The sequence below is a fragment of the Dreissena polymorpha genome, chromosome 1, assembly GCF_020536995.1.
Source record: "Dreissena polymorpha isolate Duluth1 chromosome 1, UMN_Dpol_1.0, whole genome shotgun sequence".
Lineage (NCBI taxonomy): Eukaryota > Metazoa > Mollusca > Bivalvia > Myida > Dreissenidae > Dreissena > Dreissena polymorpha.
In genome coordinates, this window is record NC_068355.1 from 164,670,929 (window position 1) to 164,692,205 (window position 21,277).

General features: G+C 38.8%; 1 protein-coding gene across 19 annotated transcripts in view; it reads right to left on the reverse strand.

Annotated features, from left to right (window-relative positions):
- Positions 1-5,108: 5,108 nt before the first annotated feature.
- The window catches only part of LOC127859027 (E3 ubiquitin-protein ligase HUWE1-like), a 187,591-nt gene continuing 171,422 nt past the window's right edge, over positions 5,109-21,277 (reverse strand). For all 19 annotated transcript variants that reach the window (XM_052396422.1, XM_052396431.1, XM_052396417.1 and 16 more), the window contains 13 exons: positions 21,084-21,189; positions 17,932-18,148; positions 17,377-17,505; positions 15,819-16,024; positions 14,993-15,253; positions 13,799-13,990; positions 13,104-13,310; positions 12,109-12,384; positions 11,487-11,757; positions 10,588-10,693; positions 9,092-9,391; positions 7,737-7,927; positions 5,109-7,196 (listed from right to left, as the gene is read on the reverse strand). In XM_052396422.1, coding sequence (XP_052252382.1) covers positions 7,094-7,196; positions 7,737-7,927; positions 9,092-9,391; positions 10,588-10,693; positions 11,487-11,757; positions 12,109-12,384; positions 13,104-13,310; positions 13,799-13,990; positions 14,993-15,253; positions 15,819-16,024; positions 17,377-17,505; positions 17,932-18,148; positions 21,084-21,189 — 2,565 coding nt within the window. In that variant the 3' untranslated portion in view covers positions 5,109-7,093. The remainder of the gene's footprint in view (positions 7,197-7,736; positions 7,928-9,091; positions 9,392-10,587; positions 10,694-11,486; positions 11,758-12,108; positions 12,385-13,103; positions 13,311-13,798; positions 13,991-14,992; positions 15,254-15,818; positions 16,025-17,376; positions 17,506-17,931; positions 18,149-21,083; positions 21,190-21,277) is intronic.

Consider the following 21,277-nt stretch of genomic DNA (forward strand, 5'->3'; position numbering starts at 1 on the left):
ACGAAATATCAAGCGCACAAGCCCTCCCGTTCATCATGTTTAAGGTACACGATCTTCAACAATAGACAAATACATACTAGTAATACATGCCATGGCCAATGCGTCCCAACAATATATACCAGAGTGCAAGCTTCATTTTTATATTATAACGGGTATTTGACCATAACATACATACTTTGGAATTTTTACAAGTTTAAGATTTATAAAAATATGTTATGTTAAAGGTTTTATAATCGTACGGTCAAATAAAACATTATATCAAATCGCTGAAGGCACTGAAGTTGTTCGCTATTGCATAATCTTAGTTTTCAAAATTATGTTATAGCTTTTTATACCGCAAGTTTGAAATGCACACAACCCATTCAAATTTATAAAGAGTGTGTCGCAAAGCACAGGTTGAGATATGGGTGCACTGTTTATCCTCATATTAATGTTATAGAGATAACTTAGACAAAGCAACAACAATATATCTTTCTTTTTTCGCAGATGGTTGCTGCACTGGCAGCCATCTTTAGAATTTTGGTTGCCTTGCTAAAGAATAATAGGCCTAGAATCATGTACATGTTGTAAAATGTGTATCTAATACTACATTTATTTTCTTTAAATTATTAAGCAACAATTTTCGTTCCCGAAATAATCTACGTGATTTAACAGTGTAAACTTTAACTCAATATAGATCTAGTTATCGACATACACAATAATTGTTTTGACAGATGACATCCGATTGATAATTTAATTAAATGTATGCAGATATAGAGAAATGTTAACAATCGCACAGCGTATTTTCTGTGTATGTTTCTATATTTCGATAACACGTGTTATAGATTAGTATACAATCAATATTTGTAAATAGTTATACTCGGCGAATCGCCGCATCTACGCGGCGTTACTCCGCGAATCGATGCCGAGGCAAAAACAGACGCGGCGTCACTCCGCGAAATTTCGCCGAGTGCCTCGGCATCATGCCGAGTAAATACGCGGCGAAAATACGTTAACAGAAGAATCTATATGCCGCGGACTTTGTTGGTTTTGCGTGAGCTGTACTGTAATTATAAGGGGAATCCGGATGTATTGTATGAAACATCGACTGTTTAGAGATTAATATCTTACTATATCATATTTCTTATTAATAGATTCCCCATACAGGATTTCAGTAAATGTTCATGTAATAAAATGTTGTGATCTGTAAACAAATATTTTGTTTAATTAATCTTCCAAGATTATTGTGGGTGCATGTCGTTTTTTTTTTGTTTTTTTTTTACATACATTCATACTTGGGTGAGATGGTTGTAATCGTATTTTAACCCATTTATGCCTAGTGGACTCTCCCATCCTTCTAAATTGGATCAATTTATTTCAAAAATTAGGGATGTCTAGTACATTTATTTTTATATTTTGAATATTTCTTACAGAAATTCCTTTAAGCAAACAGCGCAGACCCAGATGAGACGCCGCATCATGCGGCGTCTCATCTGGGTCTACGCTGTTTGCCAAGGCCTTTTTCTAGACGCTAGGCATAAATGGGTTAATTTGTATCTTGAAAAAATAGAAAATACAATTTGAAAAAAAAACAATGCTCCAATTGAGTGTCAATGGACGCTAACCGGTCATCGAAAGTCGTCTACATTCGTTTGCAATTGATTATAGTTTATTCGTTTTTGAAACCTTGAACTGTGACTTGTACAGGTCCTAAGTGTGTTTATTCAAACCGCCCGGTATTGTGGCGACCATGTTATAAACAGACAGGAACCATTTTCGAAGTCGGCAAGAGATCATATGAACCAATTTTCTGTCCGGCTGGATGTATATTGGACTAAACAAAGATACCATTAGAAAAAATGTTATGATTTAGTTTTATGATTATTGGAAATAAATGTGAATTCTAGAGTGTTTACAAGGTTTTTCTATAGCCATATAGGGAAAAGTCCTCACCCCCCCCCCCCCCTTCCTGTTGGTCTTTTTTTTTAAACAGACCAGAACCATTTTCGAACTAAGATATCATTAGATATCAATAGAACACATGTTCTGACCAAGTATCTTGACGATTGTACAATAAAATGAGACTTCTAGATCTTTACTATAGCCATATAAGGAAAACAACCCGCCCCCACCTTTGTGACTATGTTTTTCAATAGACCTGAACCATTTTCGAGCTCAGCTCAGATATAATGTTCTGACCAAAGTTCGTCGATATTGGACAAAAAGGTGACTTCTATAGTGTTAACAAGGTTTTACTATAACAGCCATGTGAGGAAATCTGCTTCTCCCCCTGGCGGCTATGTTTTACCACGATCCGGAACCATTTTCGAACTGAGCTGATATATCATAAGAACCAATGTACTGACCAGCTTGCATTAAGAATCGACTATAAATGTTACTTCTAGTGTTAACAAGGCTTTATAATAGCCATATATGAAAAACTGCCCGTCCCCTGTAGGTCATATGTTCAACAAACCGTAACAATTTTCGAACTCAGCTGAGATATTAATGGAACTATTGTTCTAAACCAAGTTTCATAAAGATTCGACTATAAATGCGACTTCTATAGTGTTAAGAATATTTTACTATAATACATATAAGGAAAACGTCCCCCGCCCCTTGCGGACATGTTTTTCTTCGATTAGTAACCATTTTCGAGATATCCTGTGAACAAATGTTTTGACCAAGTTTCAAAAAGCTAAGACTTTAAATGAGAGTACTAGAGTATTAACAAGCTTTTTTCTTTCATTTGACAAAGTGACCCAGCTGTTGACCTCACTCGACCCAAGAATTTACTTGGCCAACATATGATTGGGCCAAATCATCTAACCAAGTTTTATAAAATGGGGCCTCTATACAGTGTTAACCAGGCAAATGTTGACGACGCATGATGGACGACGGAAAAAAGGCGATCACAAAAGATAAGAAGCACGTTGTGCTCAGAAGAGCGAAAAACGATGGTAATTGATCAAGCATGACATTTGTTATTCGTTAAATAACAGCTGCTTGCACATGTAGGGCGATGCAGACGTTGATGGCAAGATTCTGATGGTTGTTTGAGGTGCTTGCGGAGATCTGGTCATGCTGCTGAAGTCGGTGGCAGTGATGCTAGGTTGAGCGGTTGCAGAGCTAATGTAAATATCGTCGGCAGCGATGCTGAAGTCAATTGTGTTGATGTTGATTTGAGATACGGCGGTGCTAACATCGGATATGCTTACACTGACTGTGTTTCTGGGGTTGCAGGAAACTTCTGAGAACCCATTTGCGATAACGAACAGATTGACCTACTCCATGTCGATTTCAGCTCATCAAATACTTTGCCTCCTATAAGCAATTTCCCATTCAAAATACGAGCATCCTAGTCTTGCTATCAGATGTTTTGGTATATTAAGAATTTAAGTCTCGCTCTGGGAACAACCTGGCTTAATACATGTGCGTGAAGTGTCGTCCCAGATTAGACTGTGCAGGCCACGCAAAGATGACACTTAATGCACATGCTTTAAGTCCCGTTTTCCCCAAGCATTTTTTATCAAAGTGACTCTGGACTGGGACTCAGTGGCCACAATTTTGAAGATTTTTTGTATATGACCACTATTTGATATAACATACCAATAATAAATGATGAAACATATCGGCCTTTTGATATAAGAGATTTGCTCAAGTTTTCACTGAAAACAATATTGTTTAATATTTTGACCAATGCAGCTGAAATGAACGATTTGAACAAGGATCATTTCTTTAGTCTCCTAAACATCTGCCAAGAGATTGAGAAGTTAAACGACAAATGACAATGTACTCACACATAAGGTACTTAACATAAGCTCTTATCATGTGAACACAAAGTGCTCAGTTGAGTTAAACTACAGCTTTTTACAAATATGACAAATACCCCTGCACCAATAAAATGTTGTGTTCACTGAGGATGAAGGGAAATAACTGGTGATATATTGATCACTGAGGACATAGGGCGAAAATTCTGGGATGGAATGATCACTGAGGATGAAGGGAGATAACTCTGTAATGTATTTATCACTGAGGATAAAGGGAAATAATTTGGTAATGTATTGGTCACTGAGGATGATTTAATGACTCTGGGATGTATTTAACACTGAAGATAAAGGGAGCTAATTCTGTACTTTATTGATCACTGTGAATGAAGGGAGATAACTGTGGGATGTATTCATCACTGAGGATAAAGGGAGATAACTCGGGGATGCATTTATCACGGAGGATGACGGGAGATATATTTTGATCACTGACAATCAATTGAGATAACTCACGGATGTATTGATCGCTGAAGAAGAAGTGCTTTGCACATCTACACTTCATAATGATATTTGAAAGTTCAATTTAATCCTTTGAAAAATATGAAGTTTGCTGAACAAACATTAAAAATTTATTCAGACTGTGCGTTTTGAGCAGTTTTATTTTTAAAGTGCAAAAACATCAGGAATGTTTAACTGAGAAAAGTGTCTTACACATCTACTTTTTGATGACAAATCAGAAGTTTAAGTTTAAAAGGGGCCTTTATCCCTTTTTGGTTAATTGACAAAATTGAAAAAAAAATGTTTCAGATTCACAAATTTTAGTTGTAGTTATGATATTTGTGAGATTACAGTAATACTGAACATTTACCATACTCTAAAATATCCATTATATGCATCTTTGGACTATTTAAAAACTTGAAAATTATAAAGCCTTTCAACACAAAACAATGGAATAATTTGGAGGGTTCTGTTGCTTTCGTTGTATTTTGTGATACTACGAGCATTGCTTATATAAAGTATAAAATACACCTTTCATTGTATGAGCACGGATGACCAAGTGGTCTAAGCAATAGTCTTTTACTCCAGGGGTAAGTGGTTCGAGCCCATTTGAGGGTTACTTTTTGTCTTTCTTTAATTGTATTCTTGTATTTTTACTGGAGCTTTTTAGATCCAATGTTTACATTTATCAATATAAAGCATGTAATGACAAACTTCAATACATGCCAAAATATGTGAAAAGGTCCCTTTAAAAGTTCAAGCTGATAAAGGGAAGGACTGAATGACTAATTTCCTACAATGATATAAACATATACTGTATAGTTTGTACAGAGAGGCTGATTGTTGAAGGAGCACTGAAAACACTTTCAAAACATGATTTATTTACACAAGACATGAAATCAACTTGAAGCAGCACAATATGTACAAATATACCAAACATTTTACTTACAGAGATATTTCTAGCATGTCCAATATACACTGGCATAGTTGATATCAATACCTAACATAACTACGCAAGTCGGAGATAATCACAACAACCATCAAGTGATAATTTGAATTCACATTTGAAATATATCTAGCACTTAACTGCATCGCACTTAATCATATTGCAAATAAGAGTAGAAGTGAACAACTAGTGACGCCTATACCCATATATTACTTGTGTGACAAAAACATGTGCCACTCCAACAATTAATACACAACGATACACTAGTGACGTTTGTCCTATCACTAACCACAAGGGCTAAGTGAATACCTACTGAACCTGATCCAAAATTGAGCTATGCTCTGGAAAAACAAGGCCAACTGGACAAGAAGAAAGTGCTGTCCCAGATTAGCGTGTGCAGTCTGCTCAGGCTAATTAAAGGCATAACTTTCCGCTTTTAGGGAATATTTTTGTTTTAAGGAAATCTCTTCTTAACGAAAATCCAGTCTCAGCAGATAGTGTCATACCTGATAATCTTGGAATCTTTAGGCAAATGGCAGAGAGACAAGTTTAATGTTGCAAACTGTAAAGGAGCCAAGCGTAAATGGGTCTTCAGTGTTTGCCATATGCGGCCAATCTAGCTCCGGACCAGCCAATCACATAGAGCAGTCTGATCAGGAGGTGTCTTACCCCCTTATGACACCGCAACATCTTGCGTGCCTTTAGTCGTGAGGGTAGCTTTACAAGACTCATACTTGGTTAGAACATTATCCAAATAAAAAAACAATGTTTTACAATGCTTACAAATCATTTACTCAATTAATGGAAAACAGTTCTTAAACCAAGGTTAACATTGTAATTGCATTATACATAACTATTTACTTTTTGCGTGACATTAAAGGTACTCATAATATATTATTCAGGAACAGAATAGGAGGAAACATGACCTCTGCATGCATGTATAGACTGGTAGTTTCTTTGATTCAGGACATCAAACAGTCTACATTTGAAGATATTGCGGCAATTAAAGTAATGCTCTACTTATAATAGAAAACTATAATAACCTACTTAACAATAAGTAACTTGCGCAGGCTATTTACAAGTTGTTCAAACGTACAGAAACTTGTGAGTAATAGTACAAACAATAATAAACACAGTTGAACAATTTTGCAACATGTCAATGGATTAAACAAACATACATCTTTATGTAAATCATATAATTCACCATGTTGCATGTGAAAGCACTTTTAATTGTATGAAATTGCAAACAAACTAAACAAAATATAACAAACAACAAAAACAGGATATTTCAAGTGCTTGAGCAACAGCTACTGAGTCACCACAGAGGATGTAGACCTTGGTACGCAAGGTCCATAACTCAGTGAAAGTCAAGCTCAACCATTTCAAACAAACGTTGTTCAGCACTTTATAACCATAACAGAGATTATCCGTTATAGTACTAGAATAAAGCATAGCACAAGATATACAACTAAACAATATATAACAATATGATAAACTGCTTCTTATTCACACAACTCAGGATAATTGTTTAATTACCATGCATTTAGTGATGCAGAGTGATTTTGCTCTTGCATACATATATAATATTCTGCAATAAATATTTAGCACATGTTGAACCCATTCATTGCACAAGATTTGAACTTCCATATTGTGATAACTAATGTCAGCGTTCCCAGCCACCATGTTCTGTATGACCTTGGCTGGCTGGATGGCTCTGTTGTTCACCCTTTACCACACGGACACCTATTTTGACGTCCCTAAGTAAATCATTTAAAATAAATCCTTCTCTTACTAGATTCCAGTTTTAAATGCTTCAGTTCAAACCCTCGGGTATTGATGACCAGGTTTGTTGCTGTTTGCACATGCCATTTTCACTTTGCTTCTGAGCTGGCTGTGTGGTTAATTAGGCAAGTCCAAAGCCCTCTGAACACTCGTTGATGGCCAGCAGCAGCATGTGACGCAGCTTGTCATACGTCTCGTACGCTGGTAGATCCAACTGGTTGAAACTGGAGAATAAAATATGAAAAGCTTGTGTCATAACTTATGAATTTAATCAAAATGATCTGATTGCTATTTGAGTTATTTTTTAACCAGTTAATTTCATAAAAAAAATAAAACTGCCAACATCATGAAAGATATGTTAAATACTTTGATTATTTTGTAAATATTAGCTGTAATAAATCACATATCATTTGCAATAACCTTTAAAGATATGTCCACATTTGTATTACCATATTTTACAAAATACCATGTTCCAATTTGTAATAAATATGTATCAAGTGACTTCAATCCCATGAAAATAGTAAAACAAACCTTATCTGACAAGAATCAGGCAAGTATATTCCTTCAATACAATAAACCATTAATGTTATAAACCCAAACTTAACTTTAATACCATGGTTCTCTACCATACACTATAGTTTTATTATGACAGGACAAAAGCTTCTCTGTCAGCACAAAAGTAAAGGGAATTGAGCCCCACTTATCTCTCTCAATTACTCTGTGATACAGAAAGCAACATATGTAGAAAGCAAACAGTTGTTTACCAAGTATGTGCAGCAGGCAGGCGGTCCGTGGACCGGTCGTCACGGTGAATCTGGAACTTCTGCGTGCCGTTCATGCCCTCAAGGTGTGCGAACCCCTGCAGTGGCACCTTGGATGTGCCAGTCACAAACTGCAGAAACCGCGCTCGGTCAGCCTGGTCAAATGAGCGCAACGCTCGCCAGAACCACTGGATCTGAAGATGAGTAACAGATTACAAGATGACACTTTATCTTATAAGAATTCAGGACCACAATTACCAAACTAATTCTAAGACTTAAGTCTGAACATAAAGAATATTCTTGAAACTTGTTTTGTTCTAACATACATTAATACAGTTGAATATGACACACAATTGAAAACACCATTCTTTGTTAAATGAAAACAATAAATTAAAAAAAAAATTTTTTTTTTTATAGAATCTATCATTTTTCTTGGTTTCAAGTCTTTTCCTTTTTCTTATGTCTCAGAATGGGTTGATGAATACAGACTCAGGGCATATAGGAGATGTATAAACTTCAAGTGGATACACAATTACTTAAGGTATACCCCTTTACCACTTAGATCTGTATTTTCACGCCTAATTTTGTAGTCCCATAGAAAGTTATATTTAATTGAAGACCTTCCTTACTAGATTCAAGTTTGTAAGGCTTCATCTCCAAACCTTAGGTATTGATGAACAGCAAACAGCATGAAACCTTAACAGACTGCGGGTTACTAGCAGGCTGTTCTGGTTTTATACTGTTTGCACATAGCCATTTTTACTTTGCTTCTAAGTAAGAAAGGGATACTTACATAAACTTGAATAATTCAATCCATGTGCCAATAACACCTGACTTTTATTAATACATAAACTGAGCCTCTTTGTAACTACAAATATTCCATAATCATTAGAGCTATTGATATCAACCTGTCTTCACATTTTTTTAATCCACAAATTGAATTTTTTTTATTATAATAGTAAACATGTGAAATTTTCCCTAGCAAGACTACATTAACATTCAATTTCTACAAGTTACATTTTGCCAAAGCCAGGTAGTCAGTTTAATGGTAAGCCTTTACAAATGGGTCGTGCTCTGTGAAAAGGGGGTTTAACGCATGTGCGTAAAGTGTCATCTTAGATTAGTCTGTGCAGTCCGCACAGGCTAATCAGGGAAAACACTTTCTGCCTAAACTGGATTTTGGCTAAAAAGAGACTATCTTGAAACGACAAATACCATAAAAGTTGAAAGTGTCGTACCTGATTAGCCTGTGCGGACACTTTACGCACATGCATTAAACCCTCTTTTCACGCAGCGCGGCTCAAATATATCAACCAACTTCAAACACCAACCCATGATATTGTGCTCTATAAACTTACCTGTAGAGAGTTCTGCTGGTACTTGTGATACTCTGTATTGCCCTTAAGATCCTCTATATCTATGGTCGGCAGGCCAGAAATTAGCAACTCCAGCTCCTGCTCATTGAAGATGGAGATCAGTTTCTTGGGGATAATGTCGTAGAAGCCCTCCATGAAAGCGTTCAGCTGCTGTCGTATCGCCCCTGTCATCTTCATCTGACAGACGTGCTTCACGTACTCGTATTTTGTCTCCTCAGTGACATTGATGTTACGGCCGTTGGGAATTAGGTCTCGAATCTGGTTCACACCAAACTCTTGAATCTGAAGGAAATATACAAGCAATGGTTTAGTAACACAAGTTTACAAACAAGAAATATATTCAATCCTATATTCCTGAGATTCAAACTCAAAATATAAAGACAGACATTTTAGTGCTCTATCAACCAATACACTTGGCCTAGCAAAAATCACTTAAAAAAAATAGCCATGTGCCCATACCTCTATGCTAAAGGTGAGCTCATATCCTCCTATTCTTTGACAATTCAACCCAGCCATGTGCCCATACCTCTATGCCCATACCTCTATGCTAAAGGTGAGCTCATATCCTCCTATTCTTTGACAATACAACCCAGCCATGTGCCCATACCTCTATGCGAAAGGTGAGCTCAAATTCTCCTATTCTTTGACAATACAACCCATTCATGTACCCATACCTCTGTGCTAAAGGTGAGCTCATATCCTCCTATTCTTTGACAATACAACCCAGCCATGTGCCCATACCTCTGTGCTAAAGGTGAGCTCATATCCTCCTATTCTTTGACAATACAACCCAGCCATGTGCCCATACCTCTGTGCTAGAGGTGAGCTCATATCCTCCTATTCTTTGACAATACAACCCAGCCATGTGCCCATACCTCTGTGCTAAAGGTGAGCTCATATCCTCCTATTCTTTGACAATACAACCCAGCCATGTGCCCATACCTCTATGCGAAAGGTGAGCTCAAATTCTCCTATTCTTTGACAATACAACCCATTCATGTACCCATACCTCTGTGCTAAAGGTGAGCTCATATCCTCCTATTCTTTGACAATACAACCCAGCCATGTGCCCATACCTCTATGCGAAAGGTGAGCTCAAATTCTCCTATTCTTTGACAATACAACCCAGCCATGTGCCCATACCTCTGTGCTAAAGGTGAGCTCCTATCCTCCTATTCTTTGACAATACAACCCATTCATGTGCCCATACCTCTATGCTAAAGGTGAGCTCATATCCTCCTATTCTTTGACAATACAACCAATTCATGTGCCCATACCTCTGTGCTAGAGGTGAGCTCATATCCTCCTATTCTTTGACAATACAACCCAGCCATGTGCCCATACCTCTGTGCTAAAGGTGAGCTCATATCCTCCTATTCTTTGACAATACAACCCAGCCATGTGCCCATACCTCTGTGCTAAAGGTGAGCTCATATCCTCCTATTCTTTGACAATACAACCCCGCCATGTTCTCATACCTCTGTGCTAAAGGTGAGCTCATATCCGAGGTCTTTGACGTTGTTCTCCAGCAGGAAGACCAGGCTCTGGTAGAACGAGTTGTCCTCACTCTCCATGTCAGTGTGCCTGCAGGGTACCAAAACAGCATTAGTTTGCATTGAAAGTTTGAAACCAATTGAAACACTCTATGGTCAGTTTCCTGGGTAGAACTAGTACTTTGAGGGACATCTAAAAAACCAGTCCACAGTGGGATCGAACTGGTGACCTCCGGGTTGCTAAGCAGACCCCATACCCACTACGCCACGGCTTCCTTGCCGATCATGAGTTAACCCAAACATGGCTATCCTCTTTTTATGTAAACCCTTTACTCGGATACACTCTTGTAGTATCTTTGAAAATCCAATTAAACTTAAGACCTTTCTACTGGATTCACGTTTTAAAGGCTTCATTTCCAACCCTTAGATACTGATAAGCAGCAAACAGCATAACACCTCAACAGACTGCAAGTAACCTGCAGGCTTTCCTGGTTTTATGCTGGTTGCATTTAGCCATTTCCAATTTGATTCTGAGTGGGAAAGGGTTAATCAAAACAAGGTTATCATCATTGTACACTAATAATACAAAAAAAATATCCAAACAATGTCAAGTGTTTCCTAATCACAATTTTCTATCTTAACCAAGTTGAATGGCAAAAAAGAGCTGCTTCAGGACACCATTTGTTTCTATTTATAGCTCTCTGATTATACTGTCAAGTCAGTACTTTCCACTTAAACTTCTTCATTAAAAATTCAAAAAAAATAAGAAAAAAAATGTCCCTACACAGGCTATTCTGGGAAAACAATTATTAAAGCACATGCATTAATCTCCGTTTTCCCAAAGCCCAGATTATATTGAGATAAGGACACTATATCATACTAACTTGACAGACTGGCCCAAGATATGCTTGTAGAAGGACCGCGTGAAATAACACTCCATGAGCTTGTTATCGTAGATGGCCTTGGCAATAACCCGGCCCACGAACTTGAAATAGCTCAGGTGGTTGCTGTTGCAGTGAGAGAGGGTGTTGATGGTATAGATGACACGGTCGCCTGGCGAGGTGATGAACAGAGCGTACATCGGGTTGAAGATCTCGCGGGCTATGATGATGTACCACTCCCTCAGCAGCCCGCCTGCGTCCTGCCCGTCCTCACCTGAAAACAGATATACAATACAGGGCCTGCATTCACCGAACCATTCTTAGAATAAAGCATAGACTTAGAACCAAGATACATACATCCAGCATTTGAATACACACAGGCTCCCATTGGGAGTGATGTCATAAAAGAAATTGTTCTACATGAAGAAGGTTAAATATCAATAGGCTAATAAGGGAGGACACTTGAATTGTTTTCTATTTTAAGTTTTAATGAAGTTTCCTCAAAAAAAGATTCCACCTACGGCTTTGTTGTCCCTGATTAGCCTTTTTTTGTGAGTTTCCACAATCAGAAAGGCACCAGCCCAATTTCAAAAATGGTGAAAATTACTGCGAATCTAGCACTCACCCTCAAACACGATGTAGAACCTGTGTTTCCACTCCTCAGCCGTGCGCCTGAACAGCTCCCGGAACGAGTCCTCAAACACGTGTTCTCTCCTCACGTGGACTGCGAGATCCTCTCGCCTCATACCCTTGTCCATACGCTCCAGCTCCTGTCTGAAGTAGCGACGCTTCACGTCAAAGTCTAGGATCCGTGTGTGGTCTACCAGCACAGAAAAGGGGCCATCTGCCAGTGGGGTGGTGGACTGGCGAAGGATCTGGTTCAACACTGTCCGATGGGTCTCTGGAACAGGAATTGGCAGGGCTTTAATTCTTTGTGAGAGAGTGGCTGTTTTTCACAAATTTGATAAGTTCTTGACTCAAAGTGTTCACAATTTAAAGAAGTTCACATCAAATTCACATTTGAAAAAATGTGCTCATCATTTTTTAATATTTTGAACAGTTTGTGACTTATTTTTTGGCAGTCTTGAACAGTTCGGTATCTTTTTTCAACAAATTAGGAGGCCAAGGCCGCTTCACAAAGATGGGAAAACAACCCTGATTGGTATATGATACACCTCATGGCTAGTCAACAGTTCATAACATACAAACTTCCACACTTATTAGGTAAACTTTACAAATAACATTTTATAACATTCATACAGTAAATACATAGCGAGAACAGTTATAAACATTAGCTAGGAGATTCAGGGAAAGTAATATACATGTAGCAGTTAATGATAAAAGTTTAAAAATATTTTGGCCGTGCTCTGTAAATAGGGGGTTGAATGCATGAAGGTAAAGTGTCATTCCGGATTATCCTGTGCAGTCTGCACAGGCTAATCAGGGACGACACTTGCCGCTTGTATGGTATTTTTCTTTTAAAGACAATCTCTTCTTAGCAACAATCAAGTTTAGGCGGAAAGTGACTGCACAGGCTAATCTAGGATGACACTTTATGCACATTAATTAAACCCCCTTTTCATAGAGCACGGCTCATATATTTTACAACTATAAACTTACCAGCAAACTTGAGGAACTTCTGTGTGTCTGGAGGAAGGTTGACGGTGGACATGCTGGCCTGCATGGAGTTCTCCCTACTGTATCCCTGGGGCCTGTCAGTGGTGGAGGAGGAGGGCTGGGGGGAGGGCGGCATCTCCATGTTGAGATGGTCCAGCTGGTCCTCACGCTTGCTGGGCCCAGACTCCTTCACCTTCACCTCCTTCTCACCTGCAGCAGTACACACAATATGACAACAGCAGGCTCAGGCAACATAACAGAAATACATTGGTAAGGAAATGTAAGCAATAGCAGGGTCAGGCAGTACAGCAAGACCAGGTTAATGGTAGAGCAGGGTCAGTCATAGGAGAAATAAAATACAGAAATGTCAACATTCAAGTCTCTTCCAAACGAAAATCCAGTTTAGGCCGAGTGTTGTCCCTGTTTAGCCTGTCAAGACTACACAGGCTAATCTGGGATGACATTTTCTGTTTTCATTGAATTTTTCTTTTAAAAAGAGTCTCTTCTAAACAAAAATCCAGTTATGGCAGATTGTTGTCTCTGATTAGCCTGTGCTGACTGCAAAGGCTTATCTGGGACAACACTTTACACACATGCATTAAGCCCAGTTTTCTCAGAACAAGGACAAAATATACCATACATGCACAAAGCAGAAAAGAAAGCTAATTTTTTAAATCTAGACTATAAATATACCCTACCTGCATGAACGAGAAAGAAAGCCTCTACAGCTGGCTGCAGTATGAGTACGGCGTGGTGGTCGGGGGTCTTGTCCAGCTCTGACAGGCACTCTCCCAGCATCAGCCACAGCTCCTCAAGGCCTAGCTGCTCACTTAGCCGCGGCAGCTTCACCTCCTGGGGGCGCCCTGCACCTGTAGACTCGCCGGACGTACCTGAGACAGAGTGGTAATTGTTTGGATGGCCGTTTTCAACAGTTAAGTTATCATTTCAGTTTTCATGAGTACGCTAGACTTATTGCCTGTATAAGGTAATTGATAATTGCCCTCCTTGATTCAGAGAAACAAGATTATGCCCAAAGAGATAACTTCAAAAACAATGCCCACACAATATGGCAGGGCTTGGAATCAAACCAGCAAGCTTTGGATTGCAAACCAACAACAGCTCTCAATACAGAGAGGGGATAAAAGGGCAGTGTGAAATACAGATTTGTTTATTGAGCAAAGTTTAAAATCTTGAACCATGACAAAAAGCAAAAAGTGTAAACATGGAACTCTACAATCTAGTTAGCCTTATATGGAATAATTGATATCAGCTATATGTAACCTAAGACAACATGTAAGATACAGCAAGTGGAAGTAAAGCTAAACTACATTGTATTAAAGATTCTAAACATAAAATTAAATGCTGTTTTATTCATCTCGCTTCAATGTTATAACTAATAATCCATAAAAAGTTTGAAGTGGAATTTGTCTGCACAGACCAGCTTGATTAACTTTCAACAATCAAGATGTATCTTTAATTATCATCTTTTTTTTTTTACAATTATGTGATAATATCTTGTCATCTTTTTGTCTCAACTTAATGTTATAATAATTCAATAAATGGAGAAAGCCTTATTTGAAAGGCATTTAAATATATTGAGTAATTTCCTCAGCGTATTTGACCCTCTATAAGATATAGCAATAAAGTGTAAGGCTTTTTGTGCTCATTATTTCCATCTTATAACATTTCATAACCTCATGTAATGACAAACAACAAAGACTAGCAATACCAAATGTACTTAGCAATAAAAGAAACAAATTTTACTTCATAATATACATAACAAAATTTCTACCAGCCCCAATATCATGTCATAAGCCCCATGCTGTTTAGCCATTAACTAAGAAGTCTAAGAACCATCGAACAGCACATCCAATCCTGTGCCCAGGGCCTACCAGGTTTGTCAGTCTCCATGGGCGACTCCCCATTCGTCTCCTCCCTATCCCTAGCGGTAGACCTGATCCCCGCGGAGGCGTACAGGGGCGGCACATGGGGACTGTCTGGCTCATTGTCATCCTCGAAGATGTCGAAGCCCGGTCTGGGTACAGCGCGGGAGGCACCAGGTCTGGGGCGCGTTACAAACTGCATGATGGCGTCTGCCTCAGCCTCAAGGAGAGCCATAGCCTCACCAAGGTCTCGGATATCACGACTGGCAGCTGAAACATTGACAATAGGAAACATTCAGAATACAAAAAGAAAGAATCTTAGAGACTGATGTTTGAAACTGAACTAATGAACTGACTGATAAGTCATTAACTTTTAAAATGCTAACTGATACAACATCATGGCATGCCATCAAAGATCTTACTACATCTTATTCTACAGCAGATTCTGACATTCAAGCACTATTTGTAACTGAAATAGACTATTTACATTTAAAAACCTAGGTTTAGTGGGATATAAAATGCTATCACTATTCTTACGCCTGTCCTGCAGATACACAAGAGACTTGATCTGGATAAACTGGAGTCAATATATGTGCATAAAGTGTTGTACCAGATAACCTTGTTAAGTCCGCACAGGCTAATCAGGGACAACACTTTCCAATTGTATGGTATTTTTCGTTTAAATGAAGTCTCTTCTTAGCGAAAATCCAGTTTAATGGAAAGTAACATCCTTTATAAGCCTCTGCTGACTACGTAGGCTAATATGGAATGACACTTTATTAACATGCATTAAGCCCAATTTTCCAAAAAGAGGCCCATACATAAAGCATCATACCTGCTCTAGAAGACAGCAGGCTGGTCTTTTTCTTCTTGTTAGCAGACCTGGCAGCCTCTCTCAGCTGTATGATGACCTTCATGATGCGCAGCAGGAAGTGCTGGCTTGAGGTCTTGCTGGTCAGCCGCGCCATCGAGGCCAGCTGCAGCTCGCGTCCAGTCTTCAACTTCTTGGGAGCCATCACCACCACCGTGTGGCCCGTGAACCTGCAACACCACCACAGAGAGGCCTTCATGCATGTGTGGAAAGTGTCATCCCATATTAGCCTGTATAGTCTGCACAGGCTAATCAGGGACGACACTTTCCCCTTTAATGGTATTTTTCGTTTACAAAAAGTATCTTCTTAGCAAAAATCAATTTAAGGTGGAAAGTGTCTTCCCTAATTAGCCTGTGCAGACTGCACAGGCTAATCTGGGATGACACTTTACGCACATGAATTTATTCCTTTTTAAAAGACCTCCTAAGAACAAACAAGAAACCAAGAGACGGGTGATGCTCCCCAAAGTTTTTTTTTGTCACAATATTGCACTATGTATTCAGATAAAAGGAAACGTCTTGAGGGGCATACCTTTGGACAAAATAATACGATGGATGGTTGAGCAACTTAAAAATTTCAAGGGCCATAACTCTCTAAATAAATCATCTAACCAGAACCCACAAATAACATGCGCATCTCCTCAAGGTAGTTCAGCTTCCCATAAAGCTTCATTGAATTCCAGTCAGTAGTTGGGGAGAATTAGCCCGAACAAGAATTGCACTATATGTACAGTTTATAGAAAATTTCAAAGGGGAGCATAAAAATTTCATAAAAGCAGAAAGTGTCACCTAAGACAACCAAAATATAGGTTCTGAGAGTTACAAAATAGCCTGCAAGTCTTACCAGACAAATTAATTTTTCTTTTATATTTTTTAATCCAGTGATTTGGCATGTATTTACAAACATAACTATACATCAAATGTGATTAAAGAGTCCAGAGACTATTTGCATAATAGCAATTAGACTGTACTTATAAGGAATTACAAGCCAAATGAAAACCTTGATGAAGTGTTGTTATTGGTCAATTACAAGCCAAACAAGAGATGTGTTTCTCAAAAACACAATGCCCCCTACTGCGCTGCTTTGATTTATTATTTTGTTGTTGATAATATCCCTTTAAAAATATTACTTCCCTTGTGAAAATGATCTGTACCTGCCAAATGATAAATATAAATTATCTCCCTTTAAAGCTTCTAACTTCCATTGGATCTTTTTTTACCTTTGACCTTGAAGGATGACCCTGACCTTGAACTTTTACCACTCAAAATGTGCAGCTCCATGAGATACACATGCATGCCAAATATTAAGTTCCTATCTTCAATATTGCAAAAGTTATGGCCAATGTTAAAGTTTTCCGACGGACAGACAGACAGTCTGACAGAGGGTTCCACTGCTATATGCCAACCTACCGAGGGCATAATTTAAAGCTGAATGAAATGTTGTTATTGGTCAATTACAAGCCAAATTTAAAGCTGAACAAAACCCCAGAAATCCCAAAGTCAATTTAATAGTTTTTCTTACTTGTCATGGAGAATTCCCTTAGCCGCGGCGGTTGCTGTTGCTACTGTGTCTGGTTCCCGCACCTCTTCTACCATTTCCCCATCTGGGCCCAGCTTCTCCCTGATGCTACGCAACTCCTCGTACAGAAGTCTGAACATAACACAATATAATTGTATACTTTTATTAACATTATAACACAGCAAGGAATCAGTCAGGGATGGTAACGATCTATTTTGTATACTGCCATTATGTCAACGAAAGGATTTCTTGAAAAACTCACAGTACAACCAACAAGAAAACTTGAATAGTTAAGCATCTAAGGCAACAAGGCATTTTGTCAGTACATAAAAACCGTAACATGATCACCTATATCCATTTTAAGTTCCTCAATTCTCAATGCATAGCAAATTGATCATTTCATGTTCACAGACACAGCATTTCATCTCTTACCATTTCAACAAGACTATTCTTTCACAGCCTGTCATACCAAAACCCAACCTACCTGACATGTTCACAGATGGTGATATCTCACCACACATCATGAACACCTCCCCCCCCCCCCACACACACACCTACCTGATGTTGTCACAGACTGTTATGCCCAATGTTCTAGCTCCCTCCAGCAGCATGTTGAGCACAGCGCCCCTGGTGGCTGTGTTAGCCTGTGAGAGCTGCAGCAGCAGGTTGGTGGCGTCCTCCAGTCCCTCCTCACTGCACGCCTTGGACGTGAGCACCTGCACAGCCATCTCTAACTGACGCTCCAAGATGGCACATTCGGGCTCACCCTCTGATACTGGGGAAAGACAACAGAAGAGGATTAATGCATGTGCCTATATATTTTAATCCCAGATTATAAGGGAGCGACAATTTTTGTCTAATGTGGATTACGGCCAAAAGGGAGACTTCAATACAAAAAGAGTCGTCTCTGATCAGCCTATGTGGACTGCACAGACTAATCTGGGATGACATTTTTTGCACATTAATTTAGCCCTGTTTTCTCAGAGAGAGGTTCTGGTTCACCCTCTGGGAGAGGGGCGGACAGTCAGTGTATGGCTGGGAGAGGGGCGGACAGTCAGTGTATGGCTGGGAGAGGGGCGGACAGTCAGTGTATGGCATCATTAGAACAGCGCTCTCTGGGAGAGGGGCGGACAGTCAGTGTATGGCATTATTAGAACAGCGCTCTCTGGGTAAACTGGGCTTCATGCATAAGCATAAAATGTCGTCCCAGTTTAGCCTGTGCAGTCCATAGGCAATCAGGATCAAAATGACACTTCCCGCCTACACTGGATTTTGTTTAAAAAGGCTTTCATTATAATGAAAACTTCCATACATGCTGAAAATGTCTTCACTGATCAACCCATGCAGGCTGCACAGGCTAATCTGGAACCAAGACTTTATGCATTAAGCCCTGTTTTCCCAGAACGGTGCAAATTATCAGATAACTAAGTTCAGGTTCAGCCTCATTGACTGACAACAGGGTACAAAGTCTCTGAATTGTTAATGTTGGCCCATATTCATGTCAGATACAGGGGTGGCAAAATCTAAAAAAAACTATCCCTATCCACGGACAACCATTTAGGAAATTAAACTTGGCCGTTGCTGAACTACACTTGTCCGTTAATGTTTATATAAATTATAAACGCATTTATTGATTGAAGTAAAATAATGTGGAATAAATCAAAATTAGTATAATTTGCTTGTTTTAGTTATAGTTGTACTTCCATGGTACATTCATTATAGCAGTACATGTATAGTACAAACAATATTAAGACTAGTTTAATTTAGTTGACAAGGCGTTTACGCACTTTTTTCATGAGCAGACAATGTGTCCTTACAATTAACAGTCATTCCAGTGTAAAGTCCACACTAAGTATCGGCCAAAAGGGGGAATTGCTTACATATTTTACGTGTAGCAATTTGATTATCATCAACTCGTAACCTTGGAAAGTCTTTTAGCCAAGTTTCTTGAACAGTTCTGGTGCGTTTATTTAGATCATATTTTTTATCATAATCTTTCTTAGTTTTTTTGAGGGGTGGACTGCTCAAAGCTTCAGGTTCCTGTTCCGTTGTTGAAGATTTTTTAAAAACCGTTCCATCTTTACCGTTAAGTTGTCTGAAATAACAAGGTAGACCATGTTTTGGTTATCTTAGTTTGATACTTTTATTTCCATCTGATTGTAAAAATAAAGAAACCAGTGTGTACACTGTCTAACAGTCAGGCAAAATGATGAAAATGCGGCATGCTCCCAGTCTCTTAAAGCATTAGGGAGATCACTGCGCAGGAGAGTGCCTGTATTTTAGCTTGATAGCTCCGCAAATAGCACTGACAATGTTATCGCATGTCTACATCCCGTTTTGTAAAACTTAATTACGGTTTAATACAATGTTGTTGTTTTTGTATTCCTCGACCAGACTTTAAAAAAACTGGTTGTCCACGGACAACTTAATGGAAAACAAGATGCGTTTGTGAAACACAATGTCCCCCTATTTGACGTTTGACCTTAAAGGATGACCTTGACCTTCACCCTTCACTCAAAATGTGCAGCTCCATGACATACACATGCATTTCAAATATAAAATTGCTAGCTTCAATATTGCAGAAGTGACATTACATGAGCAATTTTGACCCATATATTTGACCTTGAAGGATGACCTCGACCTTGACCTTTCACCACTTAAAATGTGCAGCTCCATGAGATACACATGCTTGCCAAATATCAAGTTGCTATCTTCAATATTGCAAAAGTATTCATAAAATAAGCGATTTGGGCCACATATATTTGACCTCTGACCTTGAAGATGACCTTGACCTTTCACCACTCAAAATGTGCAGCTCCATGAGATACACATGCATGCCCAATATCAAGTTGCTATCTTCAAGATTGCAAAAGTATTCATAAAATAAGCGATTCGGGCCACATATATTTGACCTCTGACCTTGAAGGATGACATTGACCTTGACCTTTCACCACTCAAAGTGTGCAGCTCCATGAGATTCACATGCATGCCAAATATCAAGTTGCTATCTTCAATATTGCAAAAGTATTCATAAAATGAGCGATTTTGGCCACATATATTTGACCTCTGACCTTGAAGGATGACCTTGACCTTTCACCACTCAAAATGTGCAGCTCCATGAGATACACATGCATGCCAAATATCAAGTAGCTATATTCAATATAGCAAAACTTATTGCAAAATGTTAAAGTTGGCACAAACCAACCAACCAACAGACCAACCAACAGACAGGGCAAAAACAATATGTCCCCCACTACTATAGTGGGGGACATAAAAATCAGTTGCCCAGACAAGAAAATGTACGACTCAAGCAACTCGGACATTTGATTTCGCCACCCCCTGGGATAGCCTGTTCAGGTCCAATCAATAGGCATCCTGTCGAATTGGGCACAACCTAACAAAACTGTTTACTTTTCGAGGTTCATACTTACAAGCTTGATGGTGTAAAAACAGAGCCTATAACAAACAATACAGCACAAAACCACAAATTGTTACTAATCTTTTGACATTTCAATTCTGACACAAACCAGTTCCATTAATAAATACATAGTATGAAATACATATCTTAGAAGCTTAGATCAGAAAGTCAGGATCATTTATAAAATAAAAGTTACACTTCCAACAACAACCAGTTGTCAGATCATAATCATTTTTTTGAAAGTCCACATGTACACGACAACATAAAGGAAAATTGCCTGGCTGCCACTGACCTTTACTCTCAGGTTCCATGACCTTGCCCGGCTGTTGTTCCACTTCCTTATCAGGCCCAGGGGTCTCTAAAGGTGGTGTTGGCACCTCCTCAGGGGTACTTGTTGCCTAGAAAACAGAGAGTGCAGCATCAGCTACACTTATCCGGAAATGCCAGTCACAACATGTGAAACAAATTTTGATACAAAAAAGAGAA